The sequence below is a fragment of the Brachionichthys hirsutus genome, chromosome 15, assembly GCF_040956055.1.
Source record: "Brachionichthys hirsutus isolate HB-005 chromosome 15, CSIRO-AGI_Bhir_v1, whole genome shotgun sequence".
NCBI classification, from domain to species: domain Eukaryota; kingdom Metazoa; phylum Chordata; class Actinopteri; order Lophiiformes; family Brachionichthyidae; genus Brachionichthys; species Brachionichthys hirsutus.
Genome location: NC_090911.1, coordinates 7,305,492 through 7,329,835, shown reverse-complemented (window position 1 = coordinate 7,329,835; position 24,344 = coordinate 7,305,492). Strand labels below are relative to the sequence as shown.

Below are 24,344 nucleotides of genomic sequence, written 5' to 3'. Positions count from 1 at the left end.
GGGTGAATACATTAAGCTAAAAAAAAAAAAAAGAAGAAGTTAAAGCAGTCAGATCGGAACAAACTCTCTTCTATCAGCTCCACTCGTATCAAATTGCCTCTCAACTGTCTTTGATCTGAGGAGGGCCGCTTTGTTTAAAAGGTCCCGCTCCCTTTTTGCTTTGTCACGCTTGTGTTTCGCCAGACGAAACGGAGAAGAGCGAGGTGAAATCAAGCAGCGGCCGCAGCGTCTAAAGACATTTGATGAGAAGCAATCATCATGTTACGCGAGAAGCTGAAAGCCCCTAAAGAAATTCTGCTCCAGCGTTGCATCTGCTGTTTCTCACCACGCGGCCCTCGCCGCTCTCGCCTTACGCAAATACAAAGTCCCGTCTGTGGCTTCACAGATCCATAGACGACAGCGGACCATGTCAGCATCACTCCCTCTCTTCCCTTGTTCTCTATGTCTCTCACCCTTTCTCTCTCTCTCTCTCTCTCATCCAGCTGCTCATTTGGCAGCAGAGCAAAGAAATAAATGAAGTAGTTCAGCGGAAGGAAGGCTTCACTAGGAGGAGGCCTGTCAGCAGACGGAGTGAGGCGAGGATTTGGACTGATACACTTGTGTGACATGCGGCTTAAGGCCACTGCTGTCTAATTGTGCTTCCAGTCAAGAAAACCAGATTAATTTAAAGCAGGTGAATTTAAAAAGGTGCGGTTGAAGGGCACCGTCCTCGCTCAACAACAACTGGCCCGCAGTGAAATAGTGGTAAGACACTTCCTGCAACAGGGTCCACAAACCAGCTCAGCTAGTCTGAATTATAGGACGTCTTTACTAATTGTCCAAACCGTCCTTTATAAATGGTTTGCGATGACGAGACAACACAGGGTAACATTTTGGGGACAACAAAAGAAGATCTAGAACGTCCAGGGTTTAAAAGACATTTTCCGTGTGAAGTTTACACATCTGTTTGCGTTCTCCTCCGGGTCCTCCCACTTCTTCCAACCACCACAAGCATGCAATGTAGGTTAACAGGCGATGCGTGTGCCCCATCCCTCGTATGTCCCTACAGAAAATGAATGAATGAATACGACATCTTGACTCATTTCCTTTCTTACAGAGAGTTAAAAGACATCCGACGCCTCTCTCCTTAGCTTTGCACAAGCTCATGATACAAGAAACATCTTCCCTGGCTTCCATGAAAGGTTCGAAAACAATCTGTCTCTAAAAGGCACCAATCAAAACATCGCCGAGAGCTCGTCGCTTCTGGAAACTCCAAAGGGTCATTCAGGAATCAATCAGAACAGCATTCATGGAAAGAAGACTGTGATTGATTAAGCAAAGCTTTATTTCTTTCAGTGATAGTACACTCATTATCTAAAATAAAAATGGTTATTTGGGGTTTGAAAAGACTCGGATTTCATTTCACAGATTACGAATGCAGAAATCAGTCAGCAGATTAATCAACAACTAAATATAAATCAGGTAAGACGATACTTCCGAGGGTATCTGACCCACCGAGATCCTTTAACAAACACAAAAACTCACACACAAAAAAAAGCTCTTGGGGAAGTAACAAATCAATGGTTTACCATGACAGGATGAAATGACTTAACAGCGAAGAATCAAATGGAATCATAAAGTACATACAGGATGAGACACATAACACACAAGACAAACTGGAAGTTAAGAGCACAAAGTGCGGGAGTCCCACGTCCGGTCATTTCTCTGGCCTCTGTAGCCGGAGCCCTACAGAGATAGCGTGTCACAAATGAGAGCGATGTCAGGTTGGATTAGGGTCTGGGGTACAGAGCCTCTGTGTAAACGCCTGGTTAGGTTAAGCATGATGATGAAGAAGTATCCTCCACCTCCTCGGTCTCTTTCATTTCCTCCCCCAAGTAACGCTGGCTGGGCTCATCGGTTCCTCTTTTTATGCTCTGCGTGCCACAATCAGAGCGTAGAACGAAAAAGAGGCTGCAGCCAAAAACACTTTGCATCCTTTATTTAATTAGAACCAGCAGTTTCCGGCAGCTGTAGTAGAGTAGTAAGAGTTAAAGAGCTTTTAAAACCACAAAATTGTCTGAATATTCCTCACAAGCAGACACTGTGCGCTGGGATGCTTCATTTATCACAGGGGACAGCGCAGGGGGGCTGAGTCAAGCCTAGTGTAAAGACGCTGCTCGTTTGTGGAGATGCACAGAATAACAAAAGTGTAAATGGCAGCGCATGCGATTATTTTCATCTTTAAACAAATGCTGCGGGATGGCAGGAACCATGTATGGACGGAAACAAAGGAAAGTGTGAAAGCGACGCGTCCCGCAGAGAACAAGCGGAGCGGAGCGCCTTACCGTGATGTTGCGAAGCGAGCGCTTCAGTCCGCGCCGCTGCTCTACTCAACGCCCCGCTGACTGCATGCATCCGAGGAAAAAATAAGCACTGTCAGTGATCTTTAGGTGATGAAACACACACAGACTAACAGCGAGAGGTTCAGCCCAGACCGCAGAGCAACGAGAGCCGCGTCCTGTTCCGACGCAGCGACGTTCTACCGCGATCCGGTGAGCAGAGAGACGCGATCACGGTTTTCCATCATCCCGCTGTGTTTTGTTGAGGATATATTATGAAGGCAGGGGGGGGATGCTCAGACTCCAGAGGATGTGGCGGCGAGCAGGTCCCCCCTCCGCTCCGCTCCTGCTGACTACGGAAGCCTGGTCGGGCTGGAAACTCGTTTTCTTTTTTTTTTGTTCTGCTCATTTGGAAGCTGGTCCGATATTTTTCTCCTGGCTGTTCCTTAGATCACAGCAGCAATGCATCTCATTGTATTACTGTACTCGATTGGTCTTCAATAATTGATTAAGTACAGCAAATTAATATTTGCTACTATCAAATATTTGTGTACAGATGTTACAAAGCCCCTTCATCCAAATACACAAGCGAGACCCAACCCTCGTTTTCTAGTTTGCACTGCCCTGAACAGCCTCATCCTAAACGTCTTCAGTGTGATTTTGTGTTTGCTTCACTTTTCCAATTCAACTAATTATCTTAAGGCTCACCAACATACTTCTTTTAATTACACATTAAGATTATATGTATGATGATGTGAATACGATACTTCCATTTGGTGTTATGACAAAATGTCTTAAAGATCACATATACTATTTTTACACATGGTTTTGCCATTCCCAGACACTTGTATGAAATATCTGTAAAGGTTTTTGTCAAAATAGCAAGCAGGCAGGCAATTAACTTTATTTTGCTCTTTTTGTGTTATAATAGTTGTGTAGAAACATGAGAAAAGTGAGTTTTTCATAATATGTCTCCTTTAAAACATCTCTGCAGCGGGAAACTCATTGTTTTTAGGATGACAGTCTTGATTTTCAGATTTCGTGGTCACCTGCGCCACCTGGTGGCGGAAAGCGAACAGTGCAGGAAAATCAACAAAGATCTGAATCCAGGGTCACATCTCATATTTCAAAGGAAAGAAGCAAATGCAAAAAAATCTTAACTGATTGTTTTATTTTTTTATGACATCGATGAAGCCATAAGGACAATTTGCATTTTGTCATTATCATCATCACCATCACATCAACATATAATACACACGCTGTTCAACAACAGTGACTGAACACCTGGGGTTTGTTTCAGAGCCTGGTTCAAAAGAATCTCAGGGTTCCTTCTTGGTTTCATTGGAAAACTGTCAAAGATGATCTCGATGCTCAGATGCCTTTGGGAGGTCAGGTCTAGATCTATCAACGATGATCCAGTTTCCCCCGAGTAAAGTTAAAAGGTTTACACTAATTCACAACTCAAGGGGGGGGGGGCAGAGGAAAGACTTAAGAAAATGTACAACTAGATATGGTATGTGGAATGTTGCACGAAGGAAATGAGTCAATGTTGTCTTGTGATGTAGCAGGAAACTATATTTATCATTTCAAGTCACACACACAAAAATCACTCGCTATAAACCACCAAACTGCCCCTTCATGGAATGTCATGTTATAAATTTTGGGACACACTTTATGTTAAGATGGACAACAAGCAAGCTTTATATAATAGACAGACACTCCAGTTGTGCAGACCTGTAAGTAATATTTGTCTAACTTAAGGACATTTAAAGTCTATACGTTGTAGAGTTGATTATGTGCAGGAACCAATAGATCTTATTCCGACACGCAGACTACTAGTCTACACACGAAATCCTCTTCCCTAAATCTTCCGTTATGCACGATGGCGATGCTACAGTGAACGGTAACTGTTAATGTGGCGTTCACTGTATTGTAAAATAAACATACCATTCTAAAAGAAGGTTGAAGTGTGACTCGAGTAGTTTAGTTTCCGTGTAAGCCTCTCGATAAATCACTTACCCTATCCGTTCTCGACAAATCAACTCCGACAACACAAGTATTCTGCACATTCACAATGTTTTAGTTTTACTTTTAACTAACAATATCACAATAACCCTTTGTGCTGAAAAGGATGGGATCCAGGTCAAGACATCTTGAATTAAATGACAGGATGAGCTTGAGCAGATCTGCTGCTGCGATCTGACGGTGCTTGGCCTCTAAACGGGATTTGTCTGATAACTTTAACTTATTAGATCCTGAACTTCACAGCAGGAATCCTGTACTCACATGACAGCCCGGATGAAGGACCAATTGTTTTTAGCAAAGAGTTACAAGAACAAACCGACAGACCAGGCTACAGTAAAAAAAAAAAACGAATGGTAAAACACCCTCATGCTTAACAGGAGAACAGGATCACAAGTCCAGCATACACACACAAACGCACAAATATATTCCAATACTCGAGCTTTAACTCATTGTTCATCTAAGAGTGGTCAGAAAACTTCAACTTGCATGAAACTCTTGTATTCTGAGTAGCTGTCTAAACTGGCTGGCATCAGGAAACAGATGAGGAATCCTCTCGCACAACATTCGCGTTCCTCTCAAGGCAGGTTGACAGCTTCGCGCCACTCTTCCATGAACGGTGGTTAAAAGCAATCCCAGGCAAATAGAGACATTTAAATAATTTACGGTGTATTTACACAATAATTCCTCCAGTTTCCAGCAGTGACTTTGTAATCTTCTGAGCCTGTGAACGCATCTTCTAGTCGCCCATTTTTATTTTCGATGTCTGGGGGGAGTAAAAAAAAAAAAGAGGAAACTGGTTACAACAAAATTTCGCCGTCAGAACATCACATCCACACAACGAAGATCCATCTGCACTCTGGTGAAATTAATAGCTTCCTCCGCTTCAGATATCTTCATCAACGTCGATCAACAACAGGCCACTGAGCGCAGAAAGTCTCGTTTACCTGCAGAATAGCTACGATGACTCCAAACAAGCCGATTGCACTTCCAAAGATTTCCACAATGAGGATCTTCACGAAGAGGCTGGCGTTCTGGGCATCTGCCAGCGCTGCGCCGCTTCCCACTATGCCGACGCAGATGCCACAGAAGAGGTTGCAGAATCCCACAGTCAGACCAGCGCCAAACATGGAATAACCTTGCAGGACAGAAATAAGCCGAGTCAGAGATCGCCATGACGAACCCACAGCGTATCTAACAGCAGAGGGCCAACTCCCTGGAATGGTTTGGAAATTAGACAGTGAGAATTCATTTTATAATAAATCTCACAACATTAAGAGTTTTATAATTTTTGTACAATATTTTGCAGAAAAAAAAAGTAAACTTGGGGTCTGTACATCTGTTAAATCTCTTTTCTTGATATATCAAACAATTCACTTTTATTCAATAACACTTTAGATTTAAACCAAACCAGATCAAACCAAGCATCCATCCAAACTTTTTCTAGCGCTGCTTTATTTGCTGCTCAGTTTGTTGACATTTTTTGCAGTTTTTTTTTTCCGCTTGTGTAGCTTTCTTGCCGTTTCCTTACCAGCTTGGTAGTTCTTCGCTCCGATGGTCTCAGGGGTGCTTCCTTTGAAGTTCTGCAAGATGAAAAGATTAAACAACCATCATTGGTCTGTCGTTGAAATCAACCTTCTGTGAACTACTTTCATTAAGGGCTGCTTTATTCGCGGGTTCAGTGCTCTTATCTGAAATCACTTCTAAAAGACAAAAATCAATGTGCATCATTTTAGAGCTGATGGACAATAAAAATGTTCTTCTTTACCTCAGCTATATTGCTGATTACAATGGCCATGATGATTCCATAGATTGCTACAGCTTCACAGAAGATGATGCTAGAGGGAAACATACAAAACATTAAGAGAAGGGATTGAGTTTGGTGAGTCACTAAAGAGTGAGCTCTTCACAAACCTCACAGGGATTAAAAAAGATAATTATATTATACAAGAAAAAAGCATGAAAACACAGAAAGTAATTTAGAGGAGGAAAATACAACATCACATTTACTACCTGACCAAATTCTTGGTTTTGATTCGCGGAGCCTTGACACCACCACCAAGGATGCTTGAGCCAGTGATGTAGATCCCCCTGGAAAGAAGGACAGAAAGCACAACATAATCAGCATCCAAAGTCACAGGTGCATTACAGAAAAGAAGTAGAAAGATAAAACAGTTGTCTCGTTTTTAAAGGCGCCTCTCCAGCACATGGGAGGCATGGGCACCATGAAAAATTAGGTTTATCTTTAAACTGAAAAGACTGACTTATGACCCAGACTCCCTGATCTGAGAAAACGTCCCACTCACAGAATCGGCCTAAGATCAACCGGTAGCCATGGCAATGAAAGGCAATGGAAACATCGATCCACATCACATTAAGTCACTATCTAGTACAGATGTCACATTTGTACCACTATTTTTTTTGCTGAACAGTGTTGTGAGCCTCGAGTGTCCGACATTGGCTTGCGTATTCTTGCGTCTCCTGCTCCAGTTTGTTCCACCGGACCCTAATCTTTACCATCATTTTAAACTCACCAGGCTGCTCCCACCACAGACAGAGAGATGGCCAAACCGATGCCCAAACAAGCCCACATGAACGGGGACGTCTCTGTGAGGAACCTGCAAGCAAAGAGTTAAAGCTGATGAAGACAGCAAAGCACTGATCAACAAAGTGTTATTGAACTCAAAGAAAGTTTGCCTCAGCCAATTTAAACAATACAATTTAGTTAGTCTGGTGTTTATTTAATTCTACAAAAAATGTACAGTGTAAATTTAATAAAACAGTATTAACTGCGAAACATGAAACCATAGTTTGTTAGCTTACGTCCCTCTTCGTGTTTTAAAGTTAGTGCCATGCTCTGCACAGCGATACCGGAAAGGCAACAATTTAGCAGCGATGTTGAATTATAATTCACATTCTGACATTCTGGTTTCATCTAAGGAAGTCCAGCAGCATTCTCAAACGTGTGCAACGACGGAGGATCGACGTCATTTTATAACTGCGGATGGAGAACTGATGAGAAGGCCTTCGGTAGTTCCTTTATTTGTGTTTATTAATCTGCAGGCAGAAACTTCATGTCAGGGCTGCTTACCAAGCTACATCAAAGCGGAATCCAAGGTCAAATATGGTGTAGCAGAGACCTGTGAAATCAGAAGTAACACGGTGAGCTCTAACTGATAATATACAAGACAGCTTGGTGCATATGGGGGGGGGGGGGGAATAATTTCCAACACGTCTGTGCATTAATATTATTAATATACCCCCCCCCCCCTGAAGCAACATACAGTGAAACAGAGTCGCGTTTATTGACGTCACGCAAAGACCTTCCGTTCTCTCACGTGAGAACTGCTGCAGTTCCTGTTTGGGACGTTAGCATAGCCAAATTAGATTATTTAAACTACAGAAATAGCAGCGGCTCCCGGCTCCGCTCCGAAACTCGTCCCGGTGACATATTTTCACGCGTAAACGCAGAGTCCACACCCTGTTATCCGGCGTTCGAGCGCGGCCACGTCGTTTGCAAACGGCTAGCTATGAGCTACCGAGTCGTAGCTTCTCTTCTAAATTATAACCTAACCCTGGCTGCGAGATTGACTGTTTGATCGAAATACTCAAACGATCGATTACCACTGAGCAAACACACACACAAACACACTTCAGATAGGCGCATTGAACATGTGTCTAAATCTAAGAGATGCATTAATGTAACTGTTTTTGACAAGCCATCCCGACAATGATCTTACCCACGACCAGGATGGTGCTCCAGAAGGCCAGAGTGACCCCGGTGTACAGAATAGCGTGGCCGTTCATCATCCACTCGAGCAGCATCGATCCGGCGGCCCAACCTGCTCCAGCAAACACAACGGCTTCGGCTCAAATGTGCAATCCGAAGTCAGTAACTCTACAATAGCGATATACCGGCGTTAAAACAGCCCGTCGGTCGACGAGCAGCGCCCGAAAGGAGAAGCTGACTGAGCGAGGTCAGCTGATCCAGCTTCGCTAGCACGTGACCCGGTGTCTGGAAGGCTGCGTTCCGTTTCTCTCTGCTCCCAGCCTTGACTTAACGACTTCGTACCAACACTATGAAGAACAATGTTATTTCATCTTGCAGCAAGTTATTTTATTTTTATATATACACATTTTGTAACGATAATTCTTTTGAGAAATTAGTGAAATTTTTTACTCGAATGCGTCCTTGAAGGCCGCATCCCATTTGAGTCGCAATGCTAGTCAGGACGCTAGATGGGATAGTTTCCCCATACAGATATGTTTCTGTATTTCATTCTGCCATGCAAAAAACTCATTCATTCATTCATTCATTCATTCATTCATTTATCTTCTTGAAGAAGAAGAATTTGCTCTGGATCTGTTCATCTAATTTGAAAAGGTTGTGTAATCTGTCTGAATATGTGAGAACATGCTGTCAGGATCTCAGCTGGGGGGGCGGTGGAGGGACTCCATTCTACATCATGTTACCTCATACCCTTTCGTGTTTGTTTGAAGACAGGTTCACTCACTTTTTGCCTTTTTATATTTCTGATTGGTGAACTATGATCCACCAGATGGAGACATAGCCACAACCATTACAAACATTTCTAAAGGTAAAGGCCTGGATTCTAATTTCATGTCTTCATTTGATCTATTATTCACTATTTCTCCCACCGTCATTAAGCATAATGTGAAGCTGTTGTTATTTTTATTTTTATCTAGATGCAGATTTGCCAATGCAAGACATGCTTTGTGCCATATCACTGACAAAAATCACCTTCGAAAGAGGAAAGGTTACATAATACAGATCTGAGGTCCTGTAGAAGAAGAAATAAGCACAGCGCTGTACACAAATAAATAACTATTTCTGAATTGTTTTGGGTGACTCACCTGTTGGATCATTGCTCTGCCAGGAAAATCTTTCTTTATTGTCAAGATGCTCACAACAAAGCTTGTACTGAATCGTGGAGTGTGGTAGGAAACACTATGACGACAGCAGTAAAGAGAATATTTCTCCCATGCCTTTGTAAAAAATGCAATATTGTGTGTGTGTGTGTGTGTGTGTGTGTGTGACATGACATTTAAATTGGTGTTATCCTCAGTCATCTCTCAGCCTCTTAAAATGTTTTTATGTTGCCTTTTTTGAGGAAAGTCATTTTGAGGAAAATGACTTCTCCTTTTTGCTGAAATTGTGAATATACTGGCATGTTTGCAGTATTTCCTTGTACCTCAAAGCCTCTCTGTTCAAAGCTTGCTGCTCAGCCTGCTTTGTATTGCCGAAATCCTGCATGGTTGTAGACAGAAAACATAAAATCCACTCATTAGCTCAAAGCAAAGAGCAGCAAGTTGTTTGATGCTTTGTTGTTGTAGGTGCTCCCTGCCCGAGGAGAGAGAACCGTCACGACTGACCACCGGACAGCAAAAGAAAGGTTAGGAAAGAAAACCATCCTCTTGCAGACTTTGTTGGGTGTTAAATAACTTAATAAAGATAATACCTCACTATTTGCTCTCTGAATTTATTTGATGCATTTTTTTCTTCTTCTAAATACATTATTAAATGGCCTGCCCGTGAACTTGCAAGTACTGAAAGTACTGTTTCATTGATTAAGAGTAAAAGTATGAAATCACAAACAACCAATCACACTCACATTCATGCTTATGGGCAATTTAGTCACAATTCTCCTCTATTACATGTTTTTGGTGGAAGGAAGCAAGGGGAGAACATGCAAACCACACACACAAAAGTTCCAGGTGCATTTGAACCCAGGACGTTCTTGTTGTGAGGTGGCAATGCCATCCACTCTATCGCTTTATATACTTTTTCTTTTTTTTTTTTTTAAAGTTCAGATCACCAACACCCGAGGAGAGAACACAATATAATAAAATGTCAGTAAATAAAACACGGATGCTCCTCGCCAGCAGGGAACTGCATGTGACGATACGCAGTGATTTCTTTTTTTTTCAACAATTGTTCCTTGATTTCGAACAGAGGCAGAGAAGAGCTGGCTTCTATGGTGGCCCTGAAGGCTCAACACACTTCAACTTAAAGAATCATGCAAAACCACCAGACAGATGCAAAGGTGGAAGAAGTGGACTCAATGATAATCAACCTTTTATTTGATATTGACATTGCTACTCATAGGTGCAATGCTCCGATGTGCACCACACACATAAGCATTCGTGCTTCCAACCTCAGAACTGATTCTCCTCCAGCAGACCCATAATGCAAACTGCTGAACTATGACTGTGTGCTAAAGGAACATTACATATTGCACAACTGCCCTTGATCAGCCCTAATGTTGATGCATGCATACTGCACAAAACACCTTTTATCCATCTAAGTGGCAGCAACTCATTCGAGGCACATGGCTCCATTTCAGTCTTCCCAATGCTCTCCTCTGTCAATGAGCACAAAGTACAAGACGAATAATATAAATATCGCTATGGAGACACAGCTCAGAGATATATAAATAGATGCATGAGGGATCCTTTTCTTGTCCTTTCCATTACATTTATTGTTCAGCTGGAGACGCCAGCGGCCAGTTCATTTGCATACGCTGTGACTGGAGTTGACTGTGTGAAGCTCTTCATGTTAAATTAAGTGGAGCACAGCAGGTGCATGTGCTTTTTGTATTTATTTTTGTATTTATTTTACATTGGGAATGAAAATCATGAGAATATTCTAACACAAGATAAATCCGAGGAACATAGGAACAAGCAGAACAAAGAACAATTAATATCAAGTCAAAGGATCATGGCTCATGCCTTTTTTAAGCTGATATTTACAGACATACTGTCACACTGGTTAAAGAACGCAGTGGTGAGCTGCTAGAATACACAATTTATATACAAACATCAATGTCATGATTTCCGATACCTCCTGTTTACATGTCGTCACAAATGTTGGTCAAAGATAGTCCAGCTTTCTCACAAGCTAGCATGTCTGTGCTGTGAAGCCTCACATGGCTCATTGCTCACTGATATCAGTGAGTCAATAATGATGTGTGGGGATGCAACAGACGCTGCATCCCTTTGGTAAACAAATAATGTGTCCATCCATCTCCAGCTGCACAAATTGCCTGCCTTTTTAAAAGTCTCAAAAATACACAGCATTAATTATTTACTGGCCTCATCAACTCTGCTTCCATAAGCCCCTGTAAAACATCCAGAAATCAATAACTGGACAATTCTGTTTGAAATTCCAGCTCCATATCGAGCCTATTCTGTTCCCTTTGTCCAACCAGGTAATCTTGAAAAATAAATATATTATACTTAAAACAACATAAACAAACCAAGACACGAGTCACACATCGTAGAAACAATATTCAGGTCAGTTACAGTAAAAAAAAAAAAAAAAAGGCCCATCAAATGCCAGTATTATCCTCCCGTTACTTTTAAAAAAATTCACAACTCTGCCCTTTCTGCAGGACATCATGAGAATAAAGGGCGAAATGTAGTAATGATGTGATCTTCATGTCCTTTTCATGCCTACGTCTATCCAACCCCTGAACAACACGCCGTCACATCAAACATATTTTTGATGCTGTCCGGCCAATGCTCGACTGAGACCTGGTGTATCAACATCGCTTTTGCCAATGTTTTTTTGCCAAATTCCTAACTATGTAAAATCTATAAACATTGATGGTAAATTCATCCAAAAGGGCACCACATTATAAGCCAATACTTTAATAAATAACCTACAATGCATCATGTATGGTAATTATTTGTCTTTCTCACCTTGATTGTGTAATCCAACATTCTGCTTAGATAACAATCCTCCATATATCCACCTGAATGCTAGCGTTTGGGAACAGCAGGCAGAAATGCATTAAATGTATTGATCTGTCTGGAGTGGGGAGTTAAATGATAGCAGTGCAGTTCTCTCTGCACTGATATTAATCCTAAAAATGTCTTTTGTTTTTCTTCTTCTAGATTATGCATGGAATCCAAGTATTTCTGTCCAGCCCGGGATATTAGACGATTGTGATCGCCTTGTCTTCAAGAAGATGAATTAATGAATTAATGAATATAATGCAACAAATAATGCTCACATTGGGTGTGAAATAAAAACGCCATAACACTGTTAGATTAGGCGGCCATAACCTTGATCAAGTTAACTATTCTACCAACACCCACCTTGTTTCTGTCATTATCTGTATCTCTTTGATTCTGTAAAAGACTGGGCCTTGAATTAAAGAGACAAACTAGCTTGCTTTTTGGCTTCCTCATTCACACCCACAAAAAAGATTTGTTTGTCCAACTACATGAATTACGTAAGTGGGGTCAGTCCACTCAATCACCTTGTGCTTTTACAAAACAGTCCAGGCTATTTCTGTTCAGCTTCAGACAGAGTGATGTTCCAGAGTGACTGAACGCCGATTCTGCTTCAGCCTCCAGTTCCTCTGCCCATGTCTCACTGCTAAAAGCATGATTCATGTTCTTATATTAGTCTCTTTTTTTTTTTTTTTACAGAGATTCGTTGGGTTAGGGTTGATCTCACACAATTATCAAGTAAATGCTACATATGCTGCTGGTTGAAACCAAAGTCAAACCAACACCTGGAGGAAATGTATTTAATGGCAACAAAAATAAGTTGAACTGTTGCTGTGTAGAGTTACAAACTGAGCTCACAAGAGGTAACTGTTTATGGTTGATAAACAGGGGATTGTCTAATGTCTGACCCTCTTCTTCAGTTTGATGGAATGTACTTACATGTGACATCAGGTGCAATTCCCATCCACCCAATGACACACACACACACACACACACACACACACACACATACTCACACTGGGCCCAATATTTCATGTGACCACAGGACAAGATTGGACAAGAATTAATTTAGGCCGCAGACATTTTAGCTGCAGAATCTTCAAAAGTCTCGGATTGTATCCTGTCTAATGTGAACGTCGGTACGACTTTTGGTGTGATTTGGACGTGGTGCTAAATCAGATCTTTATTTGGCCACTGCGTCTGTTTCTCTGCTCGCAAAGCAGTGGCCACCTTCAAAGCAACCCCACAATAGCCTCTTCCGTCCTTTCATTTTTTCCCCTCCCCACCTCTAAACCCTCATTCTATTTCTGCAGCATTCCCTCATCCCCTGTCTCATTTGCCCCATTCCTTCTCAATTTCTCCCTCTGTGCCTCCTGTTGAGTTCAGGTTCTAAGTCGGCAGCATGAAAAATAGGATCCAGAATGAAGCCACACATCAATCCATATCCTGCTTCAATATTGTGGCTCACTTGCTGCTGAGTTTTCTAGCGATTTAAAGAAGGCGGTGGATGGAATGAGGTAGTGTGAAATAATGGTTGCATAATGTATTCTGTGTATGTAGAAAGGGTAAGTCTATAAAATGACCTAAAAATGGTGTACACAAGTTCCTTGAAATCTGTGTAATCTGCTATAAACATTTTGCCTCTGGGCTGCTACCCAACTTTACTCCTTTATTTCTTTTAATTACATTCTTATCATCTATAACATGTGGATGATTAAAAATATTTTTTCCTCTGGTCGCTCGCTTTCTTTTTTTCCTGTCTACAGGTATTTATGGCTTCTACCACCGCATGCCTCTCATATAACTTTTATTTTTTAATTACATTTGTGCTGTTTGTGCATATGGTGTTTCAAATAAACATTACTAAACATGCTATGAACAGTTTGACAGTCTTAGATTGATCTCAAAATTGGCCTGAATAGATCACACATTTGAAAATGAATGCATTTTGTGATATTTTCCCACCGTACTTATCAACTTGAAAGCCCTTCAAGTAGCAGTTATTTATAACTACATAATTGTACCTACCGTGTATATGTAAAAGAAAATACTGGAAAATGTGCATCATCATCCTCTGTTACACAGAGCAAGTAATTTGTTGGTGAAAACACACACAAAAATAGCCGCATGATCTTACAAGAGGCTCCACTTCACCTGTGATTGCCTGGGCTCATTTTATCCGCTCCAGTTAACATGAAACTGGTCTGCTTGAAAAAACAGCTTTCTGTTTGACTGAATTTATTATTTTACATTATCAAATTTAGCTTTTGAAGATTTTTAAGATTGATGTAAAGCATGCACAGATTCTAATTTAAAAAAAAAGAATCCCCTTTTGTGGAGTAACGCTTGAGCCTAACTGCGCTGCTGTGGGATCCTGCCGTTCTTAGTGTCTTTATGCAGATTTTTAAGGTTGTCCAGACATATTTCTAAGGTTTCTGTGAATTGGTTTAGAACATTTACATTACATAAATAACGTATTGTGGTTTGGAGCTATAGAAATAAAACTGACTGGCTACTACCGAGCATTTTAGTTGCCTATCAGTGTGACACGTGCAGATTCTTGCCTGACAGGTCATCAATAATACAGTGGAGCCATCAGCCAGCTGAGGTTAGAGGGGACGCCTCCCTCCCTCCCTCCCTCCAGGGGTCCGGCACGAGCTACTCTGCTGTAGGTTTTCAAATGATGCAAGGTGGGGTACTCGAAGCGCCTCTGGCTTGAGGCAACAATAGTTGCCTCTGTCAGTCCGTGCTGACCGAGCAGTGTGTGTAAGGGGACAGAGAGTGTGTGTTTGGGTTGGCATACACTTTGGTGTTTTATATACAAGATTTATGACTAATACATCCAGGAAAGTTAACATTTAACTTCTTTTTAAGTTTTTATATGCTCACTTGATGTTTCAAATAACATTCAAATGATCTCCTGCATGTATAAACTGCAATAACAAATTTAAGAGTTCAATAAACTATTATACCAAAATATTTGCGTCGCTTTAGAGTTGACCATGACCTGGTAACATGGACAGCTGACTACCTCGCCAACAGACCCCAGCATCTGTCCCCTGCTGCTGCTAAAACTAGTGCATGTCCACAGTGTGGGATAAATAATGTCCTCTCTCTCTCTCTCTCTCTCTCTCTCTCTACCTCTCTGTAGATGTATGTTCAACCTGCAAAGCGCAGAAGTTACATTACTGTAATTACTTGCGGAACAAAATAAGAACACAGATTCACAATTGATGTATTGAAGGATAATGTTGCTAGGAGACCAGGAATCATGCTGTAGCCCACATGCTTTCAGCGCTCGCTGTGTGCGTGCCTTCTCTCGCCACTGCGTCTGTGTGTCCTTGGTCTTTCTCGTGCCATAAAGCCATCCGCATTTCCCCTGTTCCCTGCTCAGGAAAGCTCAAGGCTGATTTTGCTGAAACGCCCTTGGATAATGAACAACACATGATGCTTAAGGTTGTTCCTCTTTTATTTTTTTTAAAGACAGCATCTTGTCTTCTTTCATCTGTACAGGCAAAACAGCAAATATCAACTCTGCCTGTTGTGCAAAGGGAAAACTCTGAAGGTTAAGATATGAGGTGAAAATAATGCTTGAGCCTCACAACGGAGAAAAACTGCAGCAGAGGACAGAGAGGTGAAGAAGCTGAAGCTGTGAGTATGATAGATTGCTTTCCGTTGGCTATTTAATGTCCGAGATCACAGAAGCAATTTGTCTGACTCGACGCGGAGGCTTACTTATCACGGGAGGCAGAAACACAGCATGCTCAGATACTGTGAGAGGTGATCTGAAGAAGCAAAGAACTGTAATTGCATTGACTTTACTTAGCAAACTTTTTCCCCTTGTTTCTTTTTGCTCATCCAATTATTTTCTTTTTTTTTTACTAAAATCCAGCTTTGGTCAGACACGGCCGCCTCCTAGTCACTGATCCACTATCAGCTCTTACTAACCTGCACCTCCATTCACCTGTCGCTCCTGCAATTGTCCCCCCTCCCTTGACTATTCTGTTCACCTATTTTCCATTCTCCACACTTCTCTCCGTGTTGCCTTGGGCACTGAAGAGTCAGCAGCAGAAACGGCACAAGCACATACCTCGTATTCTCACTCCTGATTAACAACCACCCCTCTACCCCGCAGATCCAATTCGAATCCACTCTCCTTCCTCAGTTCTTTTTTCTCGCACCTCCTTTACGGTTATCCCTCCTGTCACAATGCACTCCTCTGAGGAGCTCTGGAATGCAACCGAGCAGTTCTGGATCAACAGCTCTGAGTCAAATTTCTCTCTGGGACGTGTGGATAATGCAGGGGATGGAGATCAGCATCCATTCCTCACAGATGCCTGGCTGGTCCCACTATTTTTTGCCCTCATCATGCTCTTCGGACTGGTGGGCAACTCTCTGGTAATATATGTGATTTCTAAACACCGACAGATGAGGACCGCGACTAACTTCTACATAGGTGAGTTTCCGTTTGAGGTGGTAGTTTGTTAAAGAGACAGATTCAAACGCTGGCCATCCCAGATCAGCGAATGTGCCATTTTATACTAAATGTATATCTCTTTCATCTATCCAGAAATGCTATGTTGCATGCTAATAGCTTGTTCAAACAACCTGCAGAGGTTCAAAAAGAGGTTCAAGCATGTGGCTGCGCATCGAGATGTCCATGTTGATCATTAACTTATAGCATAAGAGCAAAAGACAGATGTTTACGTTTGGAAAATGCACTTCCAACAACAGAACAAATCTGAATGCATGATTCTAAACAGGCAAAATGATTACATGCTGGAGGTGTTTGGAATAAAATGCCAATTATTGCATTTCCTTTCTCTGCCATTAAGTGAGAATTTGGAGTTCATTGTATCCAGATGAACAGGTGCTGATTATTCAGTTAAAAATATAACAAGTTAAAAAAGGTACCTGTCAAAATCATTAGAAATATTGGAAAATAATGTAGAAAACATGGAAGACATTTGGCACATGTGTTGTCTCATCGCTACAGATAGATCTGATGTTTCCTGGGTGGACGTTTAGGTCAGACGTTATGTGTGCAGCACTGAATCTGTATATCTGCTGTATAAATTAACACATTTAATCACAGCATTAAGAACTCATTTTAAAAGGACACATTTTATTTAAGCAGGAGAGGTGTGCTTGAAACTGAAAATCTCCTTTTCAAGGGACATCTGGCCAAGCAAGACACAAGAATCAATCAAGCACATTGACCTGAAGCGATTGATTCTTGCTGTTGATGTCCAATGAAGCACATCTCACAAAGCTCTGATGTTACCTGCACACAGAAGATTAGAATTAAAATAATAATAATGATTAATCTGTGTTTTACACAGATACATATATGGGTATTAGTATTTAGTCTAAATTAAGGATTTTGCACATTGTACTATGTATGTAAGAATTTGATCCAGATAGTTATATTATATTAAATATTTTCATACTTTACAATGCAATTGTGCATCTTACTCAAGATGACTAGATTAGTTGCTGTAACAAATAGAAAAAGATGCGTGGTGCCAGATTAACAGAAAAAAGGAACACAGGATCAGAGCAACAATGTCAGGTTAACCGTTAACTGCAGCTGTGTGTGTCAAAGCGAGAGGCGTATCTTTAGATATCAGGCATGCGATGTGAATTTAAATGATGCAGAATAATGCTAGTTCATCTTTATTTCACCCTGGTTGGTTCTAAAACAGGATTCCATACACTGTGTGTGTGACAGTCTCAGATCAATGGTGCCTCAACATACAGCCCAACCATCCAAAAATGTGAATACAATTATAGAATGATAATGAATGATAATTACTGATGAGAACAAAGGTGGCAGGAAGGAGCATTTTCCCTGTTTTAAGATGAAGCTCATTGTCTTGCAATAGAAGAATGACAATCATCCTTGACATGTGTTATTTGTACAAAAAACTTCAAATATTTCCTTGAAATTATTTGTGCATGAACTCAAACTGTGTTTGTGGTTGTCAGACTGTGAAACAGATACTGACAATGCTTTCTCGTTGATAGTGATTACATCATATTGAGAAGCAAGACTGGAAAAGGAAGCTTAGATGTTTTGCTTTGCTTTCAGAATTAATCAATGATGGAAACAGTTCCCGATGCATTTTTAACAACTTTAGGACAAATTGATGGCTTTAGCTCTTGTGTGTGGTGGTGTCTGTTATTGGATTAGTTATGAAGTGTCACAACCTTGCATACAAGAACTGTACTGCAGACATCCTGCATGATGCTTTTCCTCTGTGCAGCTAACCTAGCCGCCACTGACATCATCTTCTTGGTGTGCTGCGTCCCCTTCACCGCCACCCTCTATCCTCTCCCTGGGTGGATCTTTGGAAATTTCATGTGCAAATTTGTTGCCTTTCTTCAGCAGGTAATTTAATATTTCTTAACTAGGGGAAAAAAAAAGCATTATGTCACTGTGATTTCCATAAAAGCTGTGATTTTAAATTGGAAAACCCACAAATGAAACATTTTCGTACAGTGGTGACATTTAGGACCTTTACAATGAAAGGCTTTCTTTCCACCAGGGGTATCCAAGCGTGACAGTGTGTCATAGATTACAAAAAAGCATTTTAGCACACTTTAGGACCTCACAGCTTGTGCTGTAAATGAGTGCTGTTTAAGAAACACTTTGGTCTTGGTTGTAGAATTTCATTATCCAGTAAGCACCAGCCGTCTCATTGAAGCTTAAATCAAAATAAGGCAAGAAAATGTTCCGAATGGCAACACAAAAAAGTGAAACACAAAATAGCATTTGTTTTTGTTACATCGATTTAAAAAGTGATTTAAAAAACTGTGTTTTTATGCTAATTACTGTCCTGAAAACACTTCCGGGGAATTAAATTGACCAATTATTTGGCTTGACAGGTCGTGTCTTTAGCAGTTAGATGTTCCACTAAGCTCACTAGCTACGCACTAATATAAAGCTGTCTGCCATGTCCGTTGATGAGGATAGAGTCAGTGTATAATGGGTTTAACTGAGGTTACTCAAAGAAACAAAAAACTGCCTGTACCAATCTGGAAACATGCCCCCCCCCCCCCCCCCCCCCCCCCCCCCGCCACTGTAAAAAATGTATCACAAACAAAAAGCTAAGCAACTGCCACAAAAATGAACAATTAACAAAAACAGATTGTTATGTAGCTCGTTCAGAAAATGATCTCCAGTTAAATAAATGCTTTAATGAAAGGCATGAAGATCCAGAGTATTTTTGCAGTTTTGCATATAATTAAACATGGCCATGCACTAATAACTGTGGATTACTCAAGAATATATGGAATAAATATATAGAGGTTACCTATCAATTAGATCTAACAGAAGTTGGGGGATTTCCATACAGCAACTCTGCTTAGCTATTTAGCAAAATTTCAACTGAATAAAATCTATTTAAACATTGGAAAACAAACGTATATTAGATTTACCCCTTTACTCATAATGGAGGCTTTTTCAAAAAGTCTGTCTGTTTCAACCATTTTCTCTACTATTCATCATTCAGTGTGCATTAAAAAAAATACCATTTATATTTCAGAGCGCAGCCTCCCTAAATCAAAGTATTGGCCATTCCTTTTCAGGACTCCCTGCAACGCCTCCTCTGGAAATACTTTAATATCAAACTTCCCGAATTCACTAATTCTAAGCATCTGCTCTCTGAGATTTTCAATGATGGTCATGTACAGCTTTCTGAAGCACTCCTGGGGATCCTGGGAGAGATGGTGCTTTCATCTGGACTCATCTTATGGGTCGGATGTGAGGCCTGCTGCTTTTGCCAAGAAGCCCCCTCTAACAAAGAGAAGACTCACTGACAAAAGCAACTAGAAAGACAATCAGAGATTGCAGACCCTCGCCTCCAATAGACTATTCGATCTTGTGAGACAGGAAACAGGGCTTCCGGATCAGAGGGGCCAAACCTGCTCTAGCTTGCTGCTCCGGAACGTACTACAAGACACCTTCTGGACTCTTTTTCCCATCATGCCATTCGTGTCCCTCCCTCTTCACCACCCTGGGAGTATTTGAAAGATGCAAATATTTTTGTATGGATCTCTGTGTTGAATAAAATCAACTGAACTTTTAGGAGGCGTCTTGAAGAAGCCTCTTGGATGTGAGACGAAACATCTTTGTGCACACATGGGAGCAGGTTGCACATTTCATACAGAAAATGCAGCTGAAAGTGACATGCACAAAGTGTTAAAAGAAGACCGACAAACAGAAAATACACTATGTTTAGAAATTCATAATTAAAATGCTCAAAATAAAATGCAAGAACAAGCTTTTAAAATGTATTACCGGATAATGTGAGATGATGTAAGAGAAGGGTTTCTACAAAATGGGATTAACAATGAATACATTTCTGTGCTGGGCCTTTGATGAGCATTCTCCCGATGTACCAGAATTTAATTGAAGCAAGCATCGCTGAACTCCATTAACAAACTAATGGAAAGACTTGTTCATATGCTAATTCAATACACTTATCACGGGTACACCCTCCTCTCCGCTTCGTAGCTTACAGCCACTTTTAGCATTTCCTCTTCTGCTGCCCTCCCACATGCTCTCCAGCTGAAGAGCATCAGCGCTCATTACCAAAAACCTCTGAGCGCTTAGAGACTAAAATTGTGCTAAAAGCACTCTCAGACAAAACAAAAAGCAGCTTGACCTTTAATCACTACGCATGCACTTGTTTTCACACCTGTGGCTCGGTTCATCTGTTCCGGACCTAGGGAATAATTATTTGTTTCTTTTGTTTTCGTCTGGTGTTTGTTCACGTTGGCTTTTTGCAAACAGATCAAGAAGAGTAAAGCTGTAAAAATCGACTGGTAACTCACCGATTGGACCGTTTAGTTAATCAGTGTCACCAGTGCATCATCACCTACAAAGGGAAATATTATATTTATTTATGCTCTTTGGTGTCGCAAAATACATGAAAAATCAACTGCATTTCACATTAATCACAAATGGTCTGGGGACAAGAAGAAAAGGATGCTGGTAATCGGGGCTGATTCCTGTGACATGTAACTCCTACGGCTTTTAAGACATGAAATAACAAAGATATCAGTCCAATCATTTAAACAGCTGTCGTCCTTTTCGGTCAGGGACAATATCCACGCTGATGTGCTTCCATGCAAGCTTGACTATAAAAGGATTTGCATAAGTAATTAAAACGCTTATCAGTTAACACCCCCCTCCTGAACAGATTTCATGACACAGATTTATTTGTAGTAGCTGTTATAGAATCCTGTTGTTGGTTAATTTGCTTTCACACCACGAATGAGCTTCCCAATGACTGACCGAAAGCGAGCCATCACTTTCCCCTGCGTCTGTGTGTAATGGCCGGGTCCACATAAAAAGCGCCACTTCCTGAACAACTCCACAGATGTGAGTTCACCTTTCTTGATGGTGGATAAGTTTCATTCATGTCCCTCTCCGGTGTATTCTATCTTTGTTCTCCCTCTTTATTTTGTTAATTATGATTTATTCTTATTATTTTGTGCATCCAGTTTTGAAGCCATTTTGCTCTGTTCCCTGGACATGACCTGTTTTCCCTGAACTGCAGCTTGTCCGGATTAGAGCTCCTTGTATTCCCTGCTCCCTTCTCAAATGAGATAATTCGTCTGACTGAACTTCTCTTGAGGAATGTCTAACATTGTGAGCTACAGATTATGTAAAATAGGCTTTGAATATATAATGAAATATGCAAATTAGGTTTATATCTTCAGAAAGATCAACTACCAATTATAGCTGGGTGGAAGTGAAATTGTGTTCCCGGGTGATAATCTTTTAGTGCTGTATTTTTGTACCTCGCAAACATTTGGAATGACAATGAAGCTCAGGATTCACATCCTGAGTATCTGCCGTGAAAGATGTCGGCGATAAAAACCTGCAAAAAAAACCCAAAACGTGCTGATATGACTCAACTTAAAAACATTCAGTCAAGCTTTAATTGCTAAATGCCAATATTGGACTACATCATTCGATATCGGACAAACATAAGAATAACATAATAAAATATTCAAATGAAATACTTTTAACATTTGTGCTGATACAGTGAGTACTGACACTCTGATAATGTGTAGCCGAATTAATACATACATGTGAAGTCAATGTGTGTGTGTGTGTGTGTGTGTTTCACTCTCTCAGGTGACAGTCCAAGCCACCTGTATCACCCTGACGGCTATGAGCGCGGATCGCTGCTACGTCACAGTGTACCCTCTGAAATCCCTCCGCCATCGCACCCCGAAAATAGCAATGATTGTCAGCATCTGCATTTGGATTAGTATGTTCTGCTCACTTGATCTAAAGTAACTTTAACATTTCCTAAAAGCAGATTTTATTTCCTCTTTTTTTTTACATTCTGTGTAGAGGATTAGAGAAGAAGTGCACATGATTTCAGCTCCATTGACTAACTCAGTCTCTATCCTGATCAGGCTCCTTCCTCCTCGCCACCCCTGTTTTGCTGTACCAGCGCATAGAGGAGGGTTACTGGTACGGGCCGAGGCAGTACTGCATGGAGAGATTCCCCTCTAAGATGCATGAGAGGGCGTTCATCCTCTATCAGTTTGTTGCCGCCTATCTGCTGCCTGTCATCACTATTTCCTTCTGCTACACTCTGATGGTAAAGCGGGTCGGCAAGCCCACTGTAGAACCTGTGGACAATAACTATCAGGTACGGAAATGGTTTGCGTTTCATATCATCATTTGTATTAGTTTACATTTAACTAAAACAATCTCGTCTTCTCTGCGAGATGTTTGATAATATTTTAAAGAACCTTTTTTTTTGTGGATATAATGAATGATTGTGTAAAAAGTCTTAATAATAAATCCATTCGGGGCTACTGGCCAGCTAGAGCTTTACAGTAAATTTTAGTTCCTTTTTCTGTTTTTGCATCCTGATGCATCAAGGTTTGGGATTATTGTCACTATTTTTATGAACAATGACACAGCGAAAAGAAGATTGAATATCGGACTTGTACTGAAACATGATTCCAAGTTAACAATAATCTTTTTTTCCTTATTTTCTGTAACAATATTTAAACAGAAACATCAGTTACTGTAGAATGCTTTCACAGTCATGAATTGATCTACTCAGTCATGTGCACCATGAAAGTTTAGAAGTTTTATTCCACTTATATGTTTGGGGATCTGACAGGAGCGCGCGTCTCCCTCCTGCTCTACTGGATGGAACTTTCATTAGACTTTCTATAATATAATATGTTCATGCCCCTAAAATAATCAGTCGCCAGCTAGCTCGCACAATGTTTATACAGTTGGTGCATTGGCTGTTTGGGATGGATAAACACAGACTGCAGAAAACATCCAGTGGCCAACGTAACGGAGAAACGCATTGTGAAAATGTATTGTGTAATGAAATTCTGCTTCTCCTCAGGTCAACCTCCTGTCTGAACGGACCATCAGCATCAGAAGCAAAGTGTCTAGAATGGTGGTAGTGATTGTCCTCTTGTTCGCCATCTGTTGGGGTCCCATTCAGATCTTCGTCCTATTTCAGTCCTTCTATCCAAACTACCGTCCAAACTACACCACATATAAGATCAAGACATGGGCTAACTGCATGTCCTATGCCAACTCCTCTGTCAACCCCATAGTTTATGGATTCATGGGAGCCACCTTCCAAAAGTCCTTCAGGAAAACCTTTCCATTTCTGTTCACGCACAAGGTCAGAGATAGCAGCATGGCTTCAAGGACTGCCAATGCTGAGATCAAGTTTGTTGCTGCAGAAGAAGGGAACAACAATGCACTGAACTGAATCTGAAAATTGAACATGAGAAGAATGGCATTATTGCGGGTATCCAGGGTAATGGATGAAATTCATTTCAAGCTGGAAGTAGCATGCAGTGGGCTTTTAGACCAAGGTGCCCACTGGGGCGCGCAGTGACTGTCACCTCATCACTGAAAGTGATGATGATGATGATGCAGCTGTGAATTTTAATGTGATTCTGACGCTGCACAAAGGTGATAAATGTCACATCTTTTTATTGGAGTCTCGCCATTAGAATTCCCAATTAACTGTACAGGATGATACACAATATCAAGTGTATGCATGCAAATTACCATTGGCAGTCACACGAAGATTACCAGCTGCTGCCAGGAGGCGGCTCAATGAATATGGCTCCCATTTTAAATGTAAATATCCGTCAAACGTGAAATTTGATTGAAAAATTGACACTTGTTATGACAGATTTGTGTTTTAATGAAAATATGTGTCTGGGTGGCAGTGA

At 41.0% G+C, this 24,344-nt stretch overlaps 2 protein-coding genes across 2 annotated transcripts; one reads left to right on the top strand and one right to left on the bottom strand.

The window, feature by feature from the left end:
• Positions 1 to 3,477: 3,477 nt before the first annotated feature.
• atp6v0b (ATPase H+ transporting V0 subunit b) lies at positions 3,478 to 8,244 on the bottom strand. Its single transcript, XM_068748716.1, has 8 exons — positions 8,081 to 8,244; positions 7,432 to 7,480; positions 6,875 to 6,958; positions 6,354 to 6,431; positions 6,109 to 6,178; positions 5,872 to 5,923; positions 5,288 to 5,478; positions 3,478 to 5,106 (listed from the first exon to the last, which is right to left on the bottom strand). The coding sequence occupies exons 1-8, from the start codon at positions 8,163 to 8,165 to the stop codon at positions 5,080 to 5,082; spliced, it is 636 nt and encodes a 211-aa protein (XP_068604817.1). The 5' UTR covers positions 8,166 to 8,244; the 3' UTR covers positions 3,478 to 5,079.
• Positions 8,245 to 16,307: 8,063 nt separating this feature from the next.
• Positions 16,308 to 23,872, top strand: kiss1ra (KISS1 receptor a). Its single transcript, XM_068749300.1, has 5 exons — positions 16,308 to 16,554; positions 18,365 to 18,489; positions 22,249 to 22,384; positions 22,536 to 22,774; positions 23,495 to 23,872. The coding sequence occupies exons 1-5, from the start codon at positions 16,308 to 16,310 to the stop codon at positions 23,870 to 23,872; spliced, it is 1,125 nt and encodes a 374-aa protein (XP_068605401.1).
• Positions 23,873 to 24,344: the final 472 nt, after the last annotated feature.